Source organism: Podarcis erhardii (genome assembly GCF_964252035.2).
Source record: "Podarcis erhardii genome assembly, chromosome: 11".
NCBI classification, from domain to species: domain Eukaryota; kingdom Metazoa; phylum Chordata; class Lepidosauria; order Squamata; family Lacertidae; genus Podarcis; species Podarcis erhardii.
This window is the reverse complement of record NC_138501.1, coordinates 3034757-3051196: the sequence shown is the minus strand read 5'-3', so window position 1 is coordinate 3051196 and position 16440 is coordinate 3034757. Positions and strand designations below refer to the sequence as shown.

General features: G+C 42.0%; 1 protein-coding gene across 2 annotated transcripts in view; it reads right to left on the bottom strand.

Moving 5' to 3' along the window:
• Positions 1 to 16440, bottom strand: part of RORB (RAR related orphan receptor B) — a 150477-nt gene that overhangs the window by 38454 nt on the left and 95583 nt on the right. Inside the window, exons 1-3 of one of the 2 annotated variants that reach the window (XM_081881023.1) lie at positions 8461 to 8477; positions 8078 to 8163; positions 5116 to 5257 (exon numbers count right to left, since the gene is read on the bottom strand). In XM_081881023.1, the coding sequence (XP_081737149.1) occupies positions 5116 to 5128 (13 nt within the window). In that variant the 5' untranslated portion in view covers positions 5129 to 5257; positions 8078 to 8163; positions 8461 to 8477. Of the gene's footprint in view, positions 1 to 5115; positions 5258 to 8077; positions 8164 to 8460; positions 8478 to 16440 lie in introns of those variants that run through there. The other variant, XM_081881022.1, reaches the window with a different exon arrangement.

Sequence of the window (16440 nt, the reverse complement as noted above, 5' to 3'; positions counted from 1 at the left end):
CCTTTCATACTTTTATAGCAATTATCATATTTTGGGCAACATGCATCCTCTATTAAAGCCTGCTGGGTGGCCCTGATGTACCTTAACCATTCTGAAGTGCATATTGACCCCCCATTTTAAGGAAGAGGTGTACAAGTATCATATTTCAGGCTTTTTTCTACTAGCAATATACCGTATTTTTCGCTCTATAGGACGCACCGGACCATAGGACGCACCTTGTTTCAGAGGGGGAGAACAAGAAAAAAAATTCTCCCCCTCTCTGCTCAGCGCCCCTTCAGCAAAGCAGCAGGAGAAACGGAGCCCCTTCCATTTCTCCTCCCGCTTCGCTGAAGGGGCGCTGCGCAGCTCTCCCTCTCTGCTGAAGCTCTCCCTCTCTGCTGAAGCCAGGAGAGTCTTGTTCTCCCGGCTTCAGCAAAAGGAACCCGAAGCCTTTGGAGCACAGCGCGAGTTCCCGTTGTGCTCCGGAGGCTTCAGGCGGCTATCCCTGAAGCCTGGAGAGTGAGAGGGGTCGGTGCGCACCGACCCCTCTCGCTCTCCAGGCTTCAGCGAAAGAAACGCGAAGCCTCTGGAGTGCAGAGGGAGCGCTCCCTCTGTGCTTCGGAGGCTTCGCATTGCTATCGCTGAAGCCAAGGAGCCTGCATTTGCTCCATAGGATGCACACACATTTCCCCTTAATTTTTGAAGGGGGAAAAGTGCATCCTATAGAGCGAAAAATACGGTAAGTGTCTTGTAATATAAACATTATGGGCTACATGGTTTGTAGCTCATCAGAAAGTACTCTAACTATTTCAATACCGCATGCGACTGTCAAGCAGTGAGCTCAAATATATTTATATGTTTTGTCTCTGCTCCCAAGTCTCAAAGCAGTTTAAAATAACAAAAAATGCCATATAAAACCACCCACTTCATCAAGCAAAATAATTGTCACAAATCGCCATAACAACTGCTGCTTCCGAAATTACTCCTAAAAATGCAGCAAAGGCATGTGCTCTGTAATGTGGTATAGTAGACCTATCTTTGGAAGAGGTTCCAGAATCTGTGATTAACAACAGCAAAGGCTCGGCTCCAGATGTGCACAGACAATTTATATAATTCATGGAACACATAGTGAAGCAAGTTCTGAGCAGTTAATCAAAACACCCATAGTGGTACCAAATGGAAAAGGTGCTACCTATGGTATTCTGGACCAACCATACAATAGGGCACTTAGGTAATATGGGTGGCAGTCAGTCAAATTTTACTCAGAACAGATCCATTGAAATCAAAGAAGTTAGGAGCATTAATTTCAATAGGACTACTTTAAGTAAAACTGTTGCCCGTTGTGTTATATATAGTTTATCAAAGTTAACTGGATATGGATTATAATTAGTGATGATAACCATTTTACAGGATTCTAATGGTAATTAGAATTAGAGGAGTAGTATTAAAATTTATTGAATTTTATTTTTAAGAGCGTTTGTAGCCTGGTGCCCCAGCTGTGCTCCTGGCCCACTGTTAACACAAACATAAAATATCAACCATTTCTGCCACAAGTTGCAGGAGACTCACACTACAGAAGGACATTCAGTTTACATAGCCAGGTATGTGGTGAAACCTCCCTGGATTAGTGTTGGCTGGGACTCATCACCTATAAAGAATGTAGACAGATAAAACTATGGATGGCTTTTATTTTATTTTTTAACTTTTTCTCTTTGTACATTTATTAATAGGACAAGTGGTGCAATTAGGTGATCTTTAACTTTGGACTTCATGGACTTCTGGAGGTCTCGATCCCTTTTGGATGAAAATGTGTATTAATTCACTTTGAAATGTGGCAAGGCAGCCCTGCTGCACTGGGGCCCCTCCTAGGAACGGAGGAAACTGACTTATGTCAGAGACCATTGCTCCATCTTGCTCACTACTGTCTACGCTTACTGGCATTTCAGGTAGCCCTACCTGAAGACAGTGGTGGAGGAAGGGGGTGCGGGGGGGGGGTTTGCCCCAGGTGTCATCACTGAGGGGGGTGACAAAATGAGCTTAAAAAACCTGGGCTCACTTTTTAGGAGTGATGTGGTGGCTTATGCGCCTGCAGGTTCTGTGCTGCCTAAAACTGCAGCGTGGGACTTGCGTCTGCCGACTACCTCTCCCTCAGCCGCCCTACAGCTGAGAGGGAGGTGGCGGAGAAGCTCGCCTGGCCCCCACAGGTGGATCGCCCCGCCCCCATGGGCACGGATTGCCCCGCCCCTGGCTGCATGCCCCCACACCAGGCACCTGAGCAGCTAGCTCCGCCACTGCCTGCAGTGGGCAGACATTGATCCAGGGATTTCTGCCTGCAAAGCATTTGCTCTACCCCTGAGTTTTGGCCCTTCTCCTGTTATTCTGCTGAGTGGGCCCTGGACTCCATCTCTGAAGTTCTGCCCTGCTGGCACCTCTGAACAGGACTACTATCAGCATCAAGTATGATAAACTACTGAGGTAAAATTGTTACACATTTCCTTTTGGCAAAACACAAAATCTCAGGAGAAGACTATTTTAAATCCTCTGGAACCTTCCATTTCATTGTCTCCATATGAATGGCTAAACTATAAAGGCTACAAAGATTGACAAGTATCGTGGGGTGAGCAATTCTGCCTTCCTGACTAAATAATAGAAAAGGCTTTCAAACTTTTGGAAGCTTTTGGACAGGTCAAGGACACAGTGCTAGCAGCTGTATTCGAAGACCTGTATGAGCCGACATCAAAACCCTGAAGGGCAGAGACGAGATACTCCTTTAAAGCCAATACTTTTAACACAATCTCAAGAACCTTTCAGCAGAAATGAGGGCTTATGAAAGAAGATCGCTGAACTTTAACATCCAAGAAGTTGCACTGATTTTAGAAGACAAACTTCATTAACCTTCCTGTGCTTGTTTTGCCACGAATTTTCATGAATTCACAATGAATTACCATAACCATAACAAAACCACTTGGCCAGTAAAATACCATGTGCTAAACATACTTTAAAAATCTAACTTTAAAGTAAACATAAACCACTTATCTCATTCTAAGCTATTCTATTCAAAGGTTCATTTTATTTTACACTAACTAAAAAAAAACTTTTGTTGTCTAGAGATAAGGGAAAGTGATGGGATAAAAGCATGGCTGAAAGATTCTAAAGGGATGTTGCATCTGAGAATGGGAAATGAGGCAACAGCCAAATAATTCTGCCTTACTTGCTACTGGTGCTTGAATCCTACAGCCCTGGTGGAGTTGTGCAGCTTGATGGGTCAGAAACAAAATCATGAACACTCAATGTATTCACTGTGCCAGATCTGCCTTGCAAGAAAAATGAAAGGCACCAGCGAGGGGAACGTGCCCTTTTTGTTATATTTCAACCCAGTGCTTTTTTCCCCCCTAAAAAAATGTTTAGGGGTACTCTCATTTTGACTCAAGAAAATCACCATTTTATAGTTTAAATTGGGAAAAATAAATACAGTAAATGGACAAAAGTACAAAGATTCACAAAATGTTTAGGGGTATGCTTACCCCTGCGTCCCCCCAGAAAAAAGCACTGTTTCAACCTATAGCATATCCTGCACTCCCTACCATATCTCTACTGGGCCTGTGAAATGCAAGGCCTCTGAGCTAGGATTCTTTACTACCGTATTTGGTTTTCTCTCTTTTTTTAATTTCATCAGATTCATCTAAGGAATATCCAATCTGAACATGTAATAACACAGATTTCCATTTTATTACTATTGCTTTCAACATGTACACCTATAATCTAAAAGCTTACATGTAATATTTTAAGAGCAGTAACAAGCACTGTTTCTCCATGGCGCTGTTTAGGCAGAGAGCCTTCTCGGTAGTGGCACCCACCCTGTGGAATGCCCTCCCATTAGATGTCCAACAGATGTCTGTGACTTTTAGAAGACATCTGAAGGCAGCCCTGTATAGGGAAGTTTTTAATGTTTGATGCTTTATGGTGTTTCTATATTTTGCTGGAAGCCGCCCAGAGACCTGTGCCCACCAACATCCTTGCAGCTGCATGTTGAGGGGATGGATGTCTGCAGCCGGGACCTGAGTGTACTCAAGGATCTTCCATGCTACAGACACACAGCCCCAAATTGTGGTGGCTTGTCAGGCGCTCAGTGGGACCTACAAATGTGCCCTCATTATCCTCCATCCTGCCACACATAGGTTCCAGCTCCTGTGGGCTGAGGTGTCATCAGCCCTCTCTATGTTGTTTAACAGGGGGTTCACCCTACTCTGAAATATTGAGAGGAGGCCGAGTGTCGAGTGGAGTGCTGCCTTGCGCCACCCCGCTGCTGCTGCTGCCGCCTTCTCCTCCCACCACAACTGTGGGGCTCTTGGGAGAAGTGACTGTGGCGATCACAGTTCAGGTGGATCTGCAAGTGGCCAGCCCTCCTACAGCCAGGGTGCTCTGCTGCAGTGCTCTGTTGCTGCCACTGTTTTCCCCTTCCACTACCACCAACTGCAGCTGCTGTGGCAAATGTATGGGCAGCTCCCACTCCAGCCACAGCCTGGCTGGCAGGAAGCTCACCTGGTCTCCCACCAAGCTTGGTGGGCTGGGCTTGGGTCTTAGCCTCCTCCTGGCTTCATATGCATGTGTGACATCACAGGTATGCGATGCTATTTCAGCCCTTGATATGTCCAAACTGAGGCAGTCAGTTATACGGCTGCTCTTGGCCAGAGGTGTAGCTCAGGAGCCTGGAGCGTCGCATGAGCCCTCCGCCCGGGGTGGGGCAAGCCACCCTTTGGGTGGGGCAAGCCGGAGCAGGGCGGGCTACATCGAATCTCGCCACTGCCTCCCCCTCAGCTGTAGGGTGGCTGAGGGAGAGATGCCTCAAGCTATGCAGACTCTCCTCCACCCACCGACTCCTTACAGAATTGTGGCCCAATACTTATTATTTATTCTTTTGCAAATTGTCCACTAGCAATATCAAACCATTTTATCACCCTTCATGTTAGTCTTTTCTCCAATAGACACCTCATCAAACATCAAAATGCCTTAGGGTTTGGGAAGAGCCATGGTCTCTGTTACAGAGCAGCAAGATGCCTCTCTGTCGGGAGTGAAAAGCAGAGCGCAATGAGTTTCAAAGGATTGATCTGTGGAAGCAGGAAGCAAGCTCTTTACCATCTCGAGACATTCCTAGGGCAAGACACTTCTGCAGTCGGCAGTGTTGGCAACGGTTTCTGTTGGTTCTGTCAATTAAGCAGTTTCTTTGCCTTGGGCAGGAGTATGAGGCATTGTTCTGTTGACTCCTCCTAAAGAATCCCTGGGGGGGGGGGGAGAGAGAGAGAGAAAGCTTGATTCAATGACATTGTGTAACGTACTTTCTAAATGCTGCTTTTGCGATGTGCAAGAAAAGTCATAAAGATAATGAAAATCATCATGAGATTCTCTTTGCATACCAACCTCTAGAGCCAGTGTGGCATCTATTTATTTTATATTAATTTCTCAAACCCTCAGTGAGTTAGAGACTTCCCCTGCATGCAAAGAAAGGTTCCAGCGGATTGAGCGGAAGAGACTAATAGTGGGTCAGGAAGGTCATTTCTGCATGTGCCATAGAGGGAACTCCATACCCAATCAAAGTAAAAGTTTGGGAGGAACCCTGAAATAGTTCCCTCTGTAATATCACCACCACCACCATCAATTTCATAGAATTGTAGAGTTGGAAGGGGTCCTGAGGATCATCTAATCCAACCCCCTGCAATGCATGAATATGCAGCTGTTCCATTCAGGGATCGAACCTGCAACCTTGGCATTATCAGCACCACAGTACAACCAACATACCCTGCCTTATCCCCTGACTAGACTCAAGGCAGCTTGCAGATAAAAACAAGAACACTAAAAACAGAAAAATAATAATAATTAAAATACAATTAAACATCAATAGATTTAAATATATATACATATATAAAATCTGTTTAAAACATATCAATAATTACAATTGAAATGAAAGCTGGTACTTTGCCCCCTCCCCACCCCACCCCATCAGGGTTGCAGCAGAAGAGATTAGGCTAATTGATCTGATACTTTTAAAACCAGTTCAAAAACAATAGGGTTAAACCTGCTTGAAGTGGGAGAGCTTCTCCTTATCTCCATGAGCTGTCTCCATGCAGCAGGGCTGAGGGGGATCATCTGCCCACAAGGCACACACAAAGGTAGCCATTAATGCTAATCACATCTAAACAGGACTGAGCCTTGGAGCAGCATGGCTGGTTCAACTGCCTCTGAAGGCCAGGAACTCCTTTTCTGCTCAAAGCCAGATTTGCTCCTGATCGTCTTTATGCTGGGTTTTAAATGATTGTATCAATCAGGCTAATCCAGCGCTATGACCATCACAAATCACAGCAGCATCAGGATGGGAATTGTATCAATTCTGATGGTGCTGGCAGATGGCAAAATGTAAATTTTAAAGGAAGGGCATGTTTTGTGCATGTTCTGTCCTCCTCAGCACTCCAATGAGGATCCTTGAGAATGGCTGCCAGGCAACTTCCATGGATCACTGGTCAATATAAGACACCTTTATTCAAAGCGTTTTGGGGGTTTGGCTAGAAAATAATGTTATCGTTTTCAAAGAGAGTGAATCCATATATTTATCATAATAGTTGGACAGACTTGAAACTCTTGCTTAGCAATGCAATCCGAGGCAAAAGGAAGTCTCAGGCAAGTGCAGACAGCAGCCTCCCACAACCTGGTGATCTCTGGATGTTTTGGGCTACGACTGCCATAGTCCATAGTCCATAGGTGGGAGCTGCAGTCCAGAATTCCTGGAGGGTGTCTAAGATGGCAGCCTAAGTCTCTGTTCTAAGCTTGATCTGGATGGTACTGAAATCCTTTTTGATGTACCTAAACATATTTTCTTTCTCCATATGATCCCTAGGGAGGTGAGGAGGCCCCGCCTGCCCTGTGTCCGTCACAGGCTGCACAGCTTCTATTCTGCAGGGTGTCTGACAAAAACACATTATTTGTCTCACTATTTGCTATGGTGACATTTACATAATTAATTGCACAATTAATCAGTTTATTATTATATGACTCCACACCATTCGTTTCAGTGAATGAAAATGGGATATTCCACAATGCAAATTGGAAAAAATGTCCTCGGGTATATATCGTTATGTAGCATTTGCAGACACAAACAGTTGCAGAAAATACCAATCATATATGCTGGATTGATTTCCATTCTGGACATTGGATGAATAAGCAAACATTGACAGTTTCCAATGTCTTTTCTGTTTTCGTCAGAATTTTTTAACATCACTAATGATAATTAATAAAGCCTTACATATTTTAAAAATGTATTTCACATACCTCTTTGGGCTAATTGTGAGGAAGTGCATATAGCTAGCTGTACAGGGACTCTTAATGTGGAACCTGCTGCTTCCTCCACTTATTCATATAAAGGCCTGGTTCACACGACGTGGTAAACCAGACTTTGATTGTGTGGACTCCCAGAGAAGAGCTCCTTTTGCTCCAATACTGTGCTGAGCTAAGCCACTGAGCTGACAGACCCTCTGTGTCCCTATTTTCCAGGGATGTCTCTGATTTGGAGAAGTTGTCCCAGTTTCTTATTTGAACCCAGAATGTCCTACTTTTCCTTAGGATGTCCCTATTTTCATCGGAGAAATGTTGGAGGGTATGAGCTGAGCATGTCTCCAGATTTGGTTTTGTGATTAAGCTCTCTCCTCATGAATAACAACCTGCAGCCTGAAAGTTCCCTGACAGAATTTATTTCACGTTAACTAGGAGAAAGTGGAAGATCCAGGTAAATTTAAAACATTTTTAATTAGGAAACTTCTATACTGAACTATCAGTGTTTAGTTCAAATAGTTGCTAGTACAGATAATTCCAAAATTCAAACACAGCAGCATTTAGAGTATAATTTCATTGCTAAGTCAAGAAGGCAACATCAAGAAGGCGATATTTTGTACAAAATATTGGTCCTTATTGAAAGCATATATGACAGCTTATAATTATAGAAATGATGAAAACTAGCACAGAATACAGATCTCTCTCTCTCTCTCTCTCTCTCTCTCTCTCTCTCTCTCTCTCTCTCACACACACACACACACACACACACGTCTCATACCTTGCAGCCTTCACATGTGATGACTCCATAGTGTATTCCAGAAGACTTGTCACCACAAATTTTGCATGGTATCACTTCAATTTGTGCTAGAAAAGAAACAAAGAATTAGTGCATGCTTGACAATACAATTTTCTCTCTTTCTTCCTTAATTTTGCATCATGGAAGAGACAGATGGACAAGCCCTTTTCCTGCCTAGCCATAACAAGTGACTGTGAAATTGTATCCTACACCGATGTAAGTTCTCAAACCTTTCATATAGTTTGGTTTTAATGAGCTCACATTATCAAGCTACTCCCCTTCCCCTTGAGAGGGTGCTCCACAGATTTCACCCTGAATTTACTTATCATGACATTAAGTCAGACTTCTCCTTTTGTTAATTATACCTCATGAAATTCCATTCTTCTCCTCTACAAATTAGTCTTTCGCTTCTCATCAGCCTTCTAATAATTTTGCAGGCAGTGATCTTGACCTCTCCCACACCCTTGGATAATGTACTGTGTAATAACAAGTCCTCAATTGCTCTTGACACGGTGCAGTTCATATCATATGATCACAAATACAAACCGTAGTTATCTAAAATTTTCATGAAACTCCATATGACTGATAGAGGCAACAAGGCATTCATTGTTTCCATAAGCATATTCAGATTGGTGCATCCAAACAGCAAGACTGTCTGCATTTCGAAAGCTAGGGAGATCCCATTTCCCCCATCCTTTATCTCTCAATAAGTACCAGATCACATATTGGTTTTCAATGTGGTAAACACCTCATTTTACCACATAATCACATAGTGAATGTTATATATCTGGCCATAAAGTAATTCATGTGAACCACACAGCTATGGTGAACTTATTTCTTTATTTCAGCCAATTACCAGTATTTATGGTGAACATAGTTTTTACTAAGAGAGTAAAACAGGAAATAACTCTATAAAGTAAGGGACAATTTAAACCATGGGTGGAGAAACTGAACTACAGCCCCCCCCCCAAACCATTGGCAATACCAGCTGAGGGTGATGGGTGTTGGTCCTGCAACTTCCAGTGGGCCACAGATTTGAAGGAAAGTTGTGAATGTATGGAACTGTCTCCAGATTTTTGGGTGGGGAAAAATATGCAGTGAGGTGAAAAGGCTCACTACGTACAGATTTCACCATTGCCAATAAGTTATATACACATCAGCTCTAAGGACTGTCAGTTGAACACATTCAGAAATATGGATCAATAACCCTTCTGTATATAAGAAAGGAATCTCAAGAAGCCCTGCTTTACAGTCAAGCAAACTGGCTGTTCTACAAAAAGTGCACATAAAAAACCTAATTATGTTTTACAAAATACATCACAATTTAAGCATGATGTATGATGAGAGTTTATGACTAAGTAAAATTATTTAGCAGTGATTACTTTGGGCCTATTCAATATGCCACAGCCACAAATGATTTATATGAAGATGTTGTATAGAAATGAGCAATTTCACTACAAACAAATGAATTACAAGCTGGTTTCCAGAAGACAGCTATTCACAGATTCCTTGGGAAACAAGCAGCTTTTTCACTTGTTCGTGCAACACATGTTCCAGGCATCAGAAATACTCTTGGAATGCAGCATTTGTAGAGTATTGTGCAAATGGGTAGAACAAGCTCTAGCACATTGCATCTAGGAGCAGAAAGTCTGTTTCCTCAACAGAAGCAAGAGAGGGAAGTGTGTGGATACAGAATGGAGCCCCGGTAATCTCTGTGGTCCAGCAGCTTCTGCAAGAGCTCTTGAACATGCTTTTCAAACTGCACCATGCATGGATTGAGACAACAAAAATGCCTGATAACATGATATATGATATGTTTCAAGAACTGCTACCTTGGGGAGCTGAGCTGAGAATTTCTGAAAAACATGTACCGTATTTTTCGCTCTATAACACGCACCCGACCATAACACGCACGTAGTTTTTAGAGGAGGAAAATCCGTAGGCATGCCACCTGTAGGCATTCCCTCCATAACACGCACAGACATTTCCCCTTACTTTTTAGGAGGAAAAAAGTGAGTGTTATGGTGCAAAAAATACTGTGATTTTTGTAATACGCTTGCATTATTATTTTTTTAAGCACACAAACCCAGAACATTTGTTCATATGCCTGCTGAGAGTATCATGTTGAGATGCAAAGAACAGTACAACTAGGTTAAGGCGTGAAGGGAGGGTTAGGCTTGTGTTTCTTACATAGCAGCCTCACTTGTGATATCACAAACAGCTTTGGCAATGGCAGAACTTTCAAAAGCAGATTGTGATCTGGCTTTTGGGAAATAGGAAGGTGAAGGCTGATGACCAGTGGACAGAGAATCAAACGTACCTCTGGGTGTGGCCAAACCCTTGGGTAGACTTAAATAAATTATCAAGATTTTGGATTGCAGTAATTTATTCTGTATTGCTTTAATCTGTCCAGATTATCTCCACTACACAGCACTAACATAGGAGTACCAATGCATGGGTTTGTTTGTTTTTTAAAAAAGAATAAATGACAAATGCCAGAAAAGCTACCTACCCCAATCACAATGCATCACCATTTTGTGAAGATTTTCTATGTTTATCTTTTTAAAAAATAAGCCACACACTGAATGGGCACTTCTACATTCCTGCTCTGGGGCACACATCTAGCCACAATTCTTCTGCAGCTTTTCATTTTAAAAAAAGAATGAATAACACAGTATCATGGCAATACTGAAGCCGCTCTACTCTCCTCCCTGGTCTGTGAGATAGGTTTATCACTTTGACTAATTCTGTGAAAGGAAACAGAAACTGACCATGCAATATGAAACATGCACATACAGTGGTACCTCGGGTTACAAACACCTCAGGTTACAAACACTTCAGGTTACAGACTCTGCTAACCCTGTGCACATACCCTGGGTTAAAAACTTTACCTCAGAATGAGAACAGAAATTGTGTGGCGGCAGCGGGAGGCCCCATAAGCTAAAGTGGTACCTCAGGTTAAGAACAGTTTCAGGGTAAGAATGGACCTCCGGAACAAGTTAAGTTTCGTAACCAGAGGTACCACTGTATTTTTAAAAGCTCCTCAGGACTGGTTTGCTTGCATACTGGACAGAACTGCTAAATTCCTTCCATGTGCTTGTCCTTGAGCCCCGTTTTTCGTTTTGACAAGTGCTTGTTAGGATTGCAGGACTCACTGCACTGTGTTTGCTGTGTGCATTCATGCCTCCAGCTCAAATACTATCTCCACATGCCTGTGGGACTGAGGCTGCATTCACATGGCAGTTTATTCCATTTCTTTCCTTAGGGTTTCCTTAATTTCTGCATGGTATTTAAGCTTTCATGTGACGCAAAAGCCACCATCAGAAAATGAATTACATATAGTGTATGTTTGCACTCATCTTCATGTTTTTTGATTCCAATAAAATATCGGTTTACAGCTCCCTTAACCTTGACAATTGCGGGAGTAAGTGACAAAATTTTGGGCAATAGACTGGAATCCAGTTCTTTCCTTCTGTTTTCGTTGGGGAATCATGGGGGGACAGAAACATGTGCAGAAAGCATGGGAGAGTAGTGACATTGCCCAATATGTTAGTTGTTTCACACCATGCCCCTGGTGTGAATGAAATTTAGCATGACACTGTCATATTGGTCAAAAAGGCACAGTTCCATAACACAAAAGGTACTGCAGTGTGGAAGGAACAATAGAAAATGTGACAGGTGCACTAGCATTATAATCAGGAAAAATAATGAAGTTTTCCTAATGTCTAAATAGACCCTGAGTGAACTCAAAGACAGCAAACAGAAGAGAAGGAAATTGATGGTAACGCCACCTGTGGCCCTTTTTAAGGAAGGGTATATCAGGTGAAAGTGTAAGAGAAGCAGCCTTTCTAGATGTCAACATCTTACGGTGCTTGTCAAGTATTATGGTGCACAGCCAAGTGCTCTAGCAGAATGCACATCGCTGCAGGAAAGCTGAAGTTTATATGCTTCCAGCTGCCATTGCCCCCATTCTCTCAGTTCTAAGGTTGAGCCACTTGGGTTTTGTGAAGAGCTGTAACAACAGCTGGAGTTCCTTCTCTTGCTTGAACAGTCAAGCCTCCCCACCCACTGCCATCTAGTGGCTATGTGCCAAACACCACACCAACCATGTGAACTGCGGGACAAGGTTTGGCTGATGCTCCCTCCTACACAGCTCTGACAGCAGTTAACTGGAAATGCTGGAACAGTTGCATTTCTCATCCTTCCAGTTAAAGCCACTTGGACGTACCTAATGCTGTGCAGGACAAATGGCTCCGGATTCTTTCCATAACTAATAAAAAAGAGGGGGAAACATACTTGATGACTGTGATAGCTCACGGAACAGGCATCCTCACTAGCCTAGAGAAAAGAGATTTAAAGATGTTGGGAAATGCAGACTTGATGGCGTTCTCATAGGCACTCCTCTTTTGTCTAACAGACAGCAGGACAGTTTAAGGACTTGTAACAGAAAACTCAAATCAATTAATTGTACAGGCCTGAAGAAAAAGAAGCTTGTGTATTCTCAGAAACATCTTGAATTACTGTAATTAACACCCAGTGTACCAAGTTTCCTTTGCAGATTTAATGATTGTCAGCAGCTCCTACACCTTGTTCACATTGCAGCTTTGTTCAACAATCTAGAACTAGGTTTCCCTCTCTTTTTTCAAAGCTTGCCACACTTCCTCATGCAGGCAGTCAAATAACTGACAACATAATACAGCCTGTGGATCTTTCTTTCCAGGGTGGTAAAAAAATGGGTTTCCCTTACCAGGTTTGCCACATTTAAAGTTTCAATCATGTTTTGCAGGTCTATGCCATTCTAATGCCACATTGAAATATGAAAATTTGTCATAAATATTGGTGTGGGCTGCCTTCTTAACTTCTGCTTGTGATCTTGATTCTGTGGACTTGTCTGTGTGGAAGATATATTTCCACCTCTGTCATCTGTTGTGACAATGTTGTTAGAAAAATACTTGCAAATATAACATATATAAATATATCTGACTGCTCTTTTATTCAGAATCCACAAAACCAGGTAATTAGTGTTTGGTACCTATGGAGGCATAAGGTGCCAGGTGTTAGAGGTCAAGGTCCCTTTGCACACACATCCCAATAATATATTTAAGGAGGCTGCCCCCCCCCAGTAGATGGGCATTGCCATTCAAATGGGTTGTGTGTGTGCCGTGTTGTATGATTGATTATGTGGGGTGGGGCTTACATGGGCTCCCCCAATATTTTATTCAAGTTGGCACCCCTTTATGGAGGCTTTGAACGTGTTTGACATCCAGCCACTGCTGGTGCCTCTTGCAGCTAGGCATGGTGAAGATTGTTTCTATAAAAAGTGATTCATGAAATTGTAAAGAAAACTGTGCAACAAGGTGATTTTTTAACAAACCCAAAGCCACTTGGTATGTTCAGCATAATTCTAGCCAATTATTGCAAGCATTTTCAGGATGTCACAGCAGATCAGCCAACAATGGGTGTAAGAGAAGAAAGCCTCACTGGAACACTACAGATGACAGCCAGCTTTTTAAAAAATGTACCATTATGCATAGTCTCACACAGGAAGCAGCCACAGTGGACGGGAATGGAAATGGGACTAGAACTTGTTAGTTCCAACAAATAAATCAGTACAGTATTTGCTATTGTTCTTTGCAATAACAAATGTCCTGACAAACATGGGTCAGGAATGAAAACCTATGCCCTTCTTACACCCCTAACCATTGCCCAGTGGAGTTTTTTTGATGCCAAACCCCTATCATAAATCAGCTTGGGAAATCCCTTTTAAAAGCAATTTGCCATGTGGCCTTGGAAGGTTGCTGTCCAGGGAAAAAACTGAATGCCTGCTGGGTTCATGACCTAGCTTCACAGATTTCCTTTTTTTAAAATTTTGGCCATTAGTTTTTACTTTATATATTAAGTAATAAATGGCTGCATCCCTAAAACTGCATTTACTTTTGAGTTTCTGGGCTAAACATGTTTACTGAATGAAATGATGGGAGCGATGTTCTGAACCCTTAACAAAAGAGAATGAGGAGTAAGAAATGCGAGTTTAGAATGGCTACGGTGACAGAAGACATTGCTGCAAAATAAACATAAGATTATTTGTTCTTCAAACCCACTAGGCCTCAGAGATTCAAGATACCATTTCCCTGATACAGCACACTTTCCCTAAAGAGATTACGACTGTAATCCCAAATATTATGCTAGTGCAGGCCATCTCATATTTGAGCTCATCAGATTCAATGTTCTGCACATAATCTCCAGCAGCTTTAGCTGGTGTTATATAAAGCTGCCCAGGGAATGGCTGTCTCTAAGTAGTAATGATGACCACACAGTAAAGTAGTAAGGGCCACACTTTTCAGGACATAAGGAGGAGGGGGTTATGTAGACATTCCATTTTACTGCTTGTCTCCCCTCCCCCCAAAAAGTGTTCCATATATGTCTAGGTACCTGCAATCTTAATGAAAAGTATGCAATATGACATTTCTATTTACAAACCAATTATTTGCTGTCTTCTATATAAAAATTTTCTTCCCAAATTTGTTTTATACAATAATCTCTTGGTGTACTAAAATTTCCTAGTGACACATTTCCCTCCAAGTTTCAAAATAGGGATAACGCCCACAACTCCCAGCAAAACACACACACACATACCTGGAGACTTTGCTATGTGTTTGCTATATGTTGTAGTCATTTATTCTGCAACAGCTTGCTTCTCCATCTACATAAAAGCCAACAACACTGTTTGTTCTTTTGGTTAAATGTACCGGTATATTGGAAAATTTTCTGACAATATGTTTCTACCATTCAAAATACACCAAAGTAGCTGGAGTGATATAGCAAGTTGTGCCCTGCTTTTGTGCTTGTAAACATGTTTATATTAATGTGCTTTACAGACAAGATACATCTATCCCTAACCCACAGGGCCAACCCAATACCTTTCCCCCAAGAATCAACCCTTCACAAAGCCATTGAGGTGGGAAGGCAATCAGGGCTGATTACCAGACAGCTCAGGGAGCAAATAGAACTTGGGAATGACATGACAGAGATAACACTGGAAGGAGCACATATCTTGTAAAGGGCAAATTCTTTCCTCAAATATCTGCAAACGCTGCACAAAAGAAAGCCCAGAAAACAATCTGACTATTTTAAAAGTAGTATGATGGGAAAAGACTCATCCTTTGCAAGTGGAATATGTTCACAATGTGCAGGAAATGTTCAAAAAAGGGTGTTTTTTTATTATTATACTGCCCTATACCTGGAGGTCTCAGGGTGGTTCACAATTTTTTTTTGCTATCATGTATCATGTCCAAACGGTACAGCGTGTGACCACAGCAATTAATGCAATTTTCTTCTTAGATGTCATTATTTTGTTATTTACTCTCCATGAAGAACAAACCTAACTATTTGTGGGACTGTCATTAATTTCAAGATGAATTGAGGAGGTGTTGTCACAGTTATTTCACAGCATTCCAGATATTAACAAGACAAAAACCATTTTACACAGCCCAGGGGATGCCCTACACTGCTTTTTGATGCTATAACACAGAAACAATCTATAAAGAGGAGCAGTTAGTGTTCATCATGTTTGCAATATAATCTCAGTTGAAGAGTAGCTCTCAGAATGGGACTTTTGAAAAATAGGAGATGTTAAATTTGGGGACAGTGACCTAAAGGTGTACATTGTTTCAAGACTTAGTACAAAACTATGCAGAATACTACTAGAAACACACCATTCTGTTACTCCACCATGTGGAAATGGAACTAGAAAAGATGAAAGAGTTTGACATAATTAAGGAACTCGCCTAACCTATCTCGTGGTTTGTACCAGTTGTCCCAGTCATCAGCATCTGATTTTTATAGGTTATCAAAGCAGCAGTCAGAGAAAAATTTGCACTTTCCATACTGAAGGACTTTCTCCCAAAAGCAACAGGAGCTGAAGAACTTTCCAAAGTCGATGCCTCAAGTAGTTTGTAGTGAACACCTTTGCAAAGCAAAGCACTAAACTGACTATCTTTCTCACACTCTTTGGGACCTCTTGTTATCATTGCTTGCCATTTGGAATCACAATGCTCTTGAGATTTTTCACAGAAAAATGGCAGAACTCCTTGGAGGCATAAAAGGAGCCACTGTTTTCATGGCACATCAATGAAAGACCAATGACAAAACACTATCTGTCATCTTGAATATGCTCTATGAATCTGGACACAAGTGAAACAAGGAGAAATTAATTTCTTACCATGGTTAAATAGAGTGACCACACAACATGCAATAAAGCCACTCTCAGAAAAGCTCCAAGCCATAAGGGACCTGAAAATATCAATTAACCTAACATTACAGAAATGAGGTGCTCTCTCTCAGAA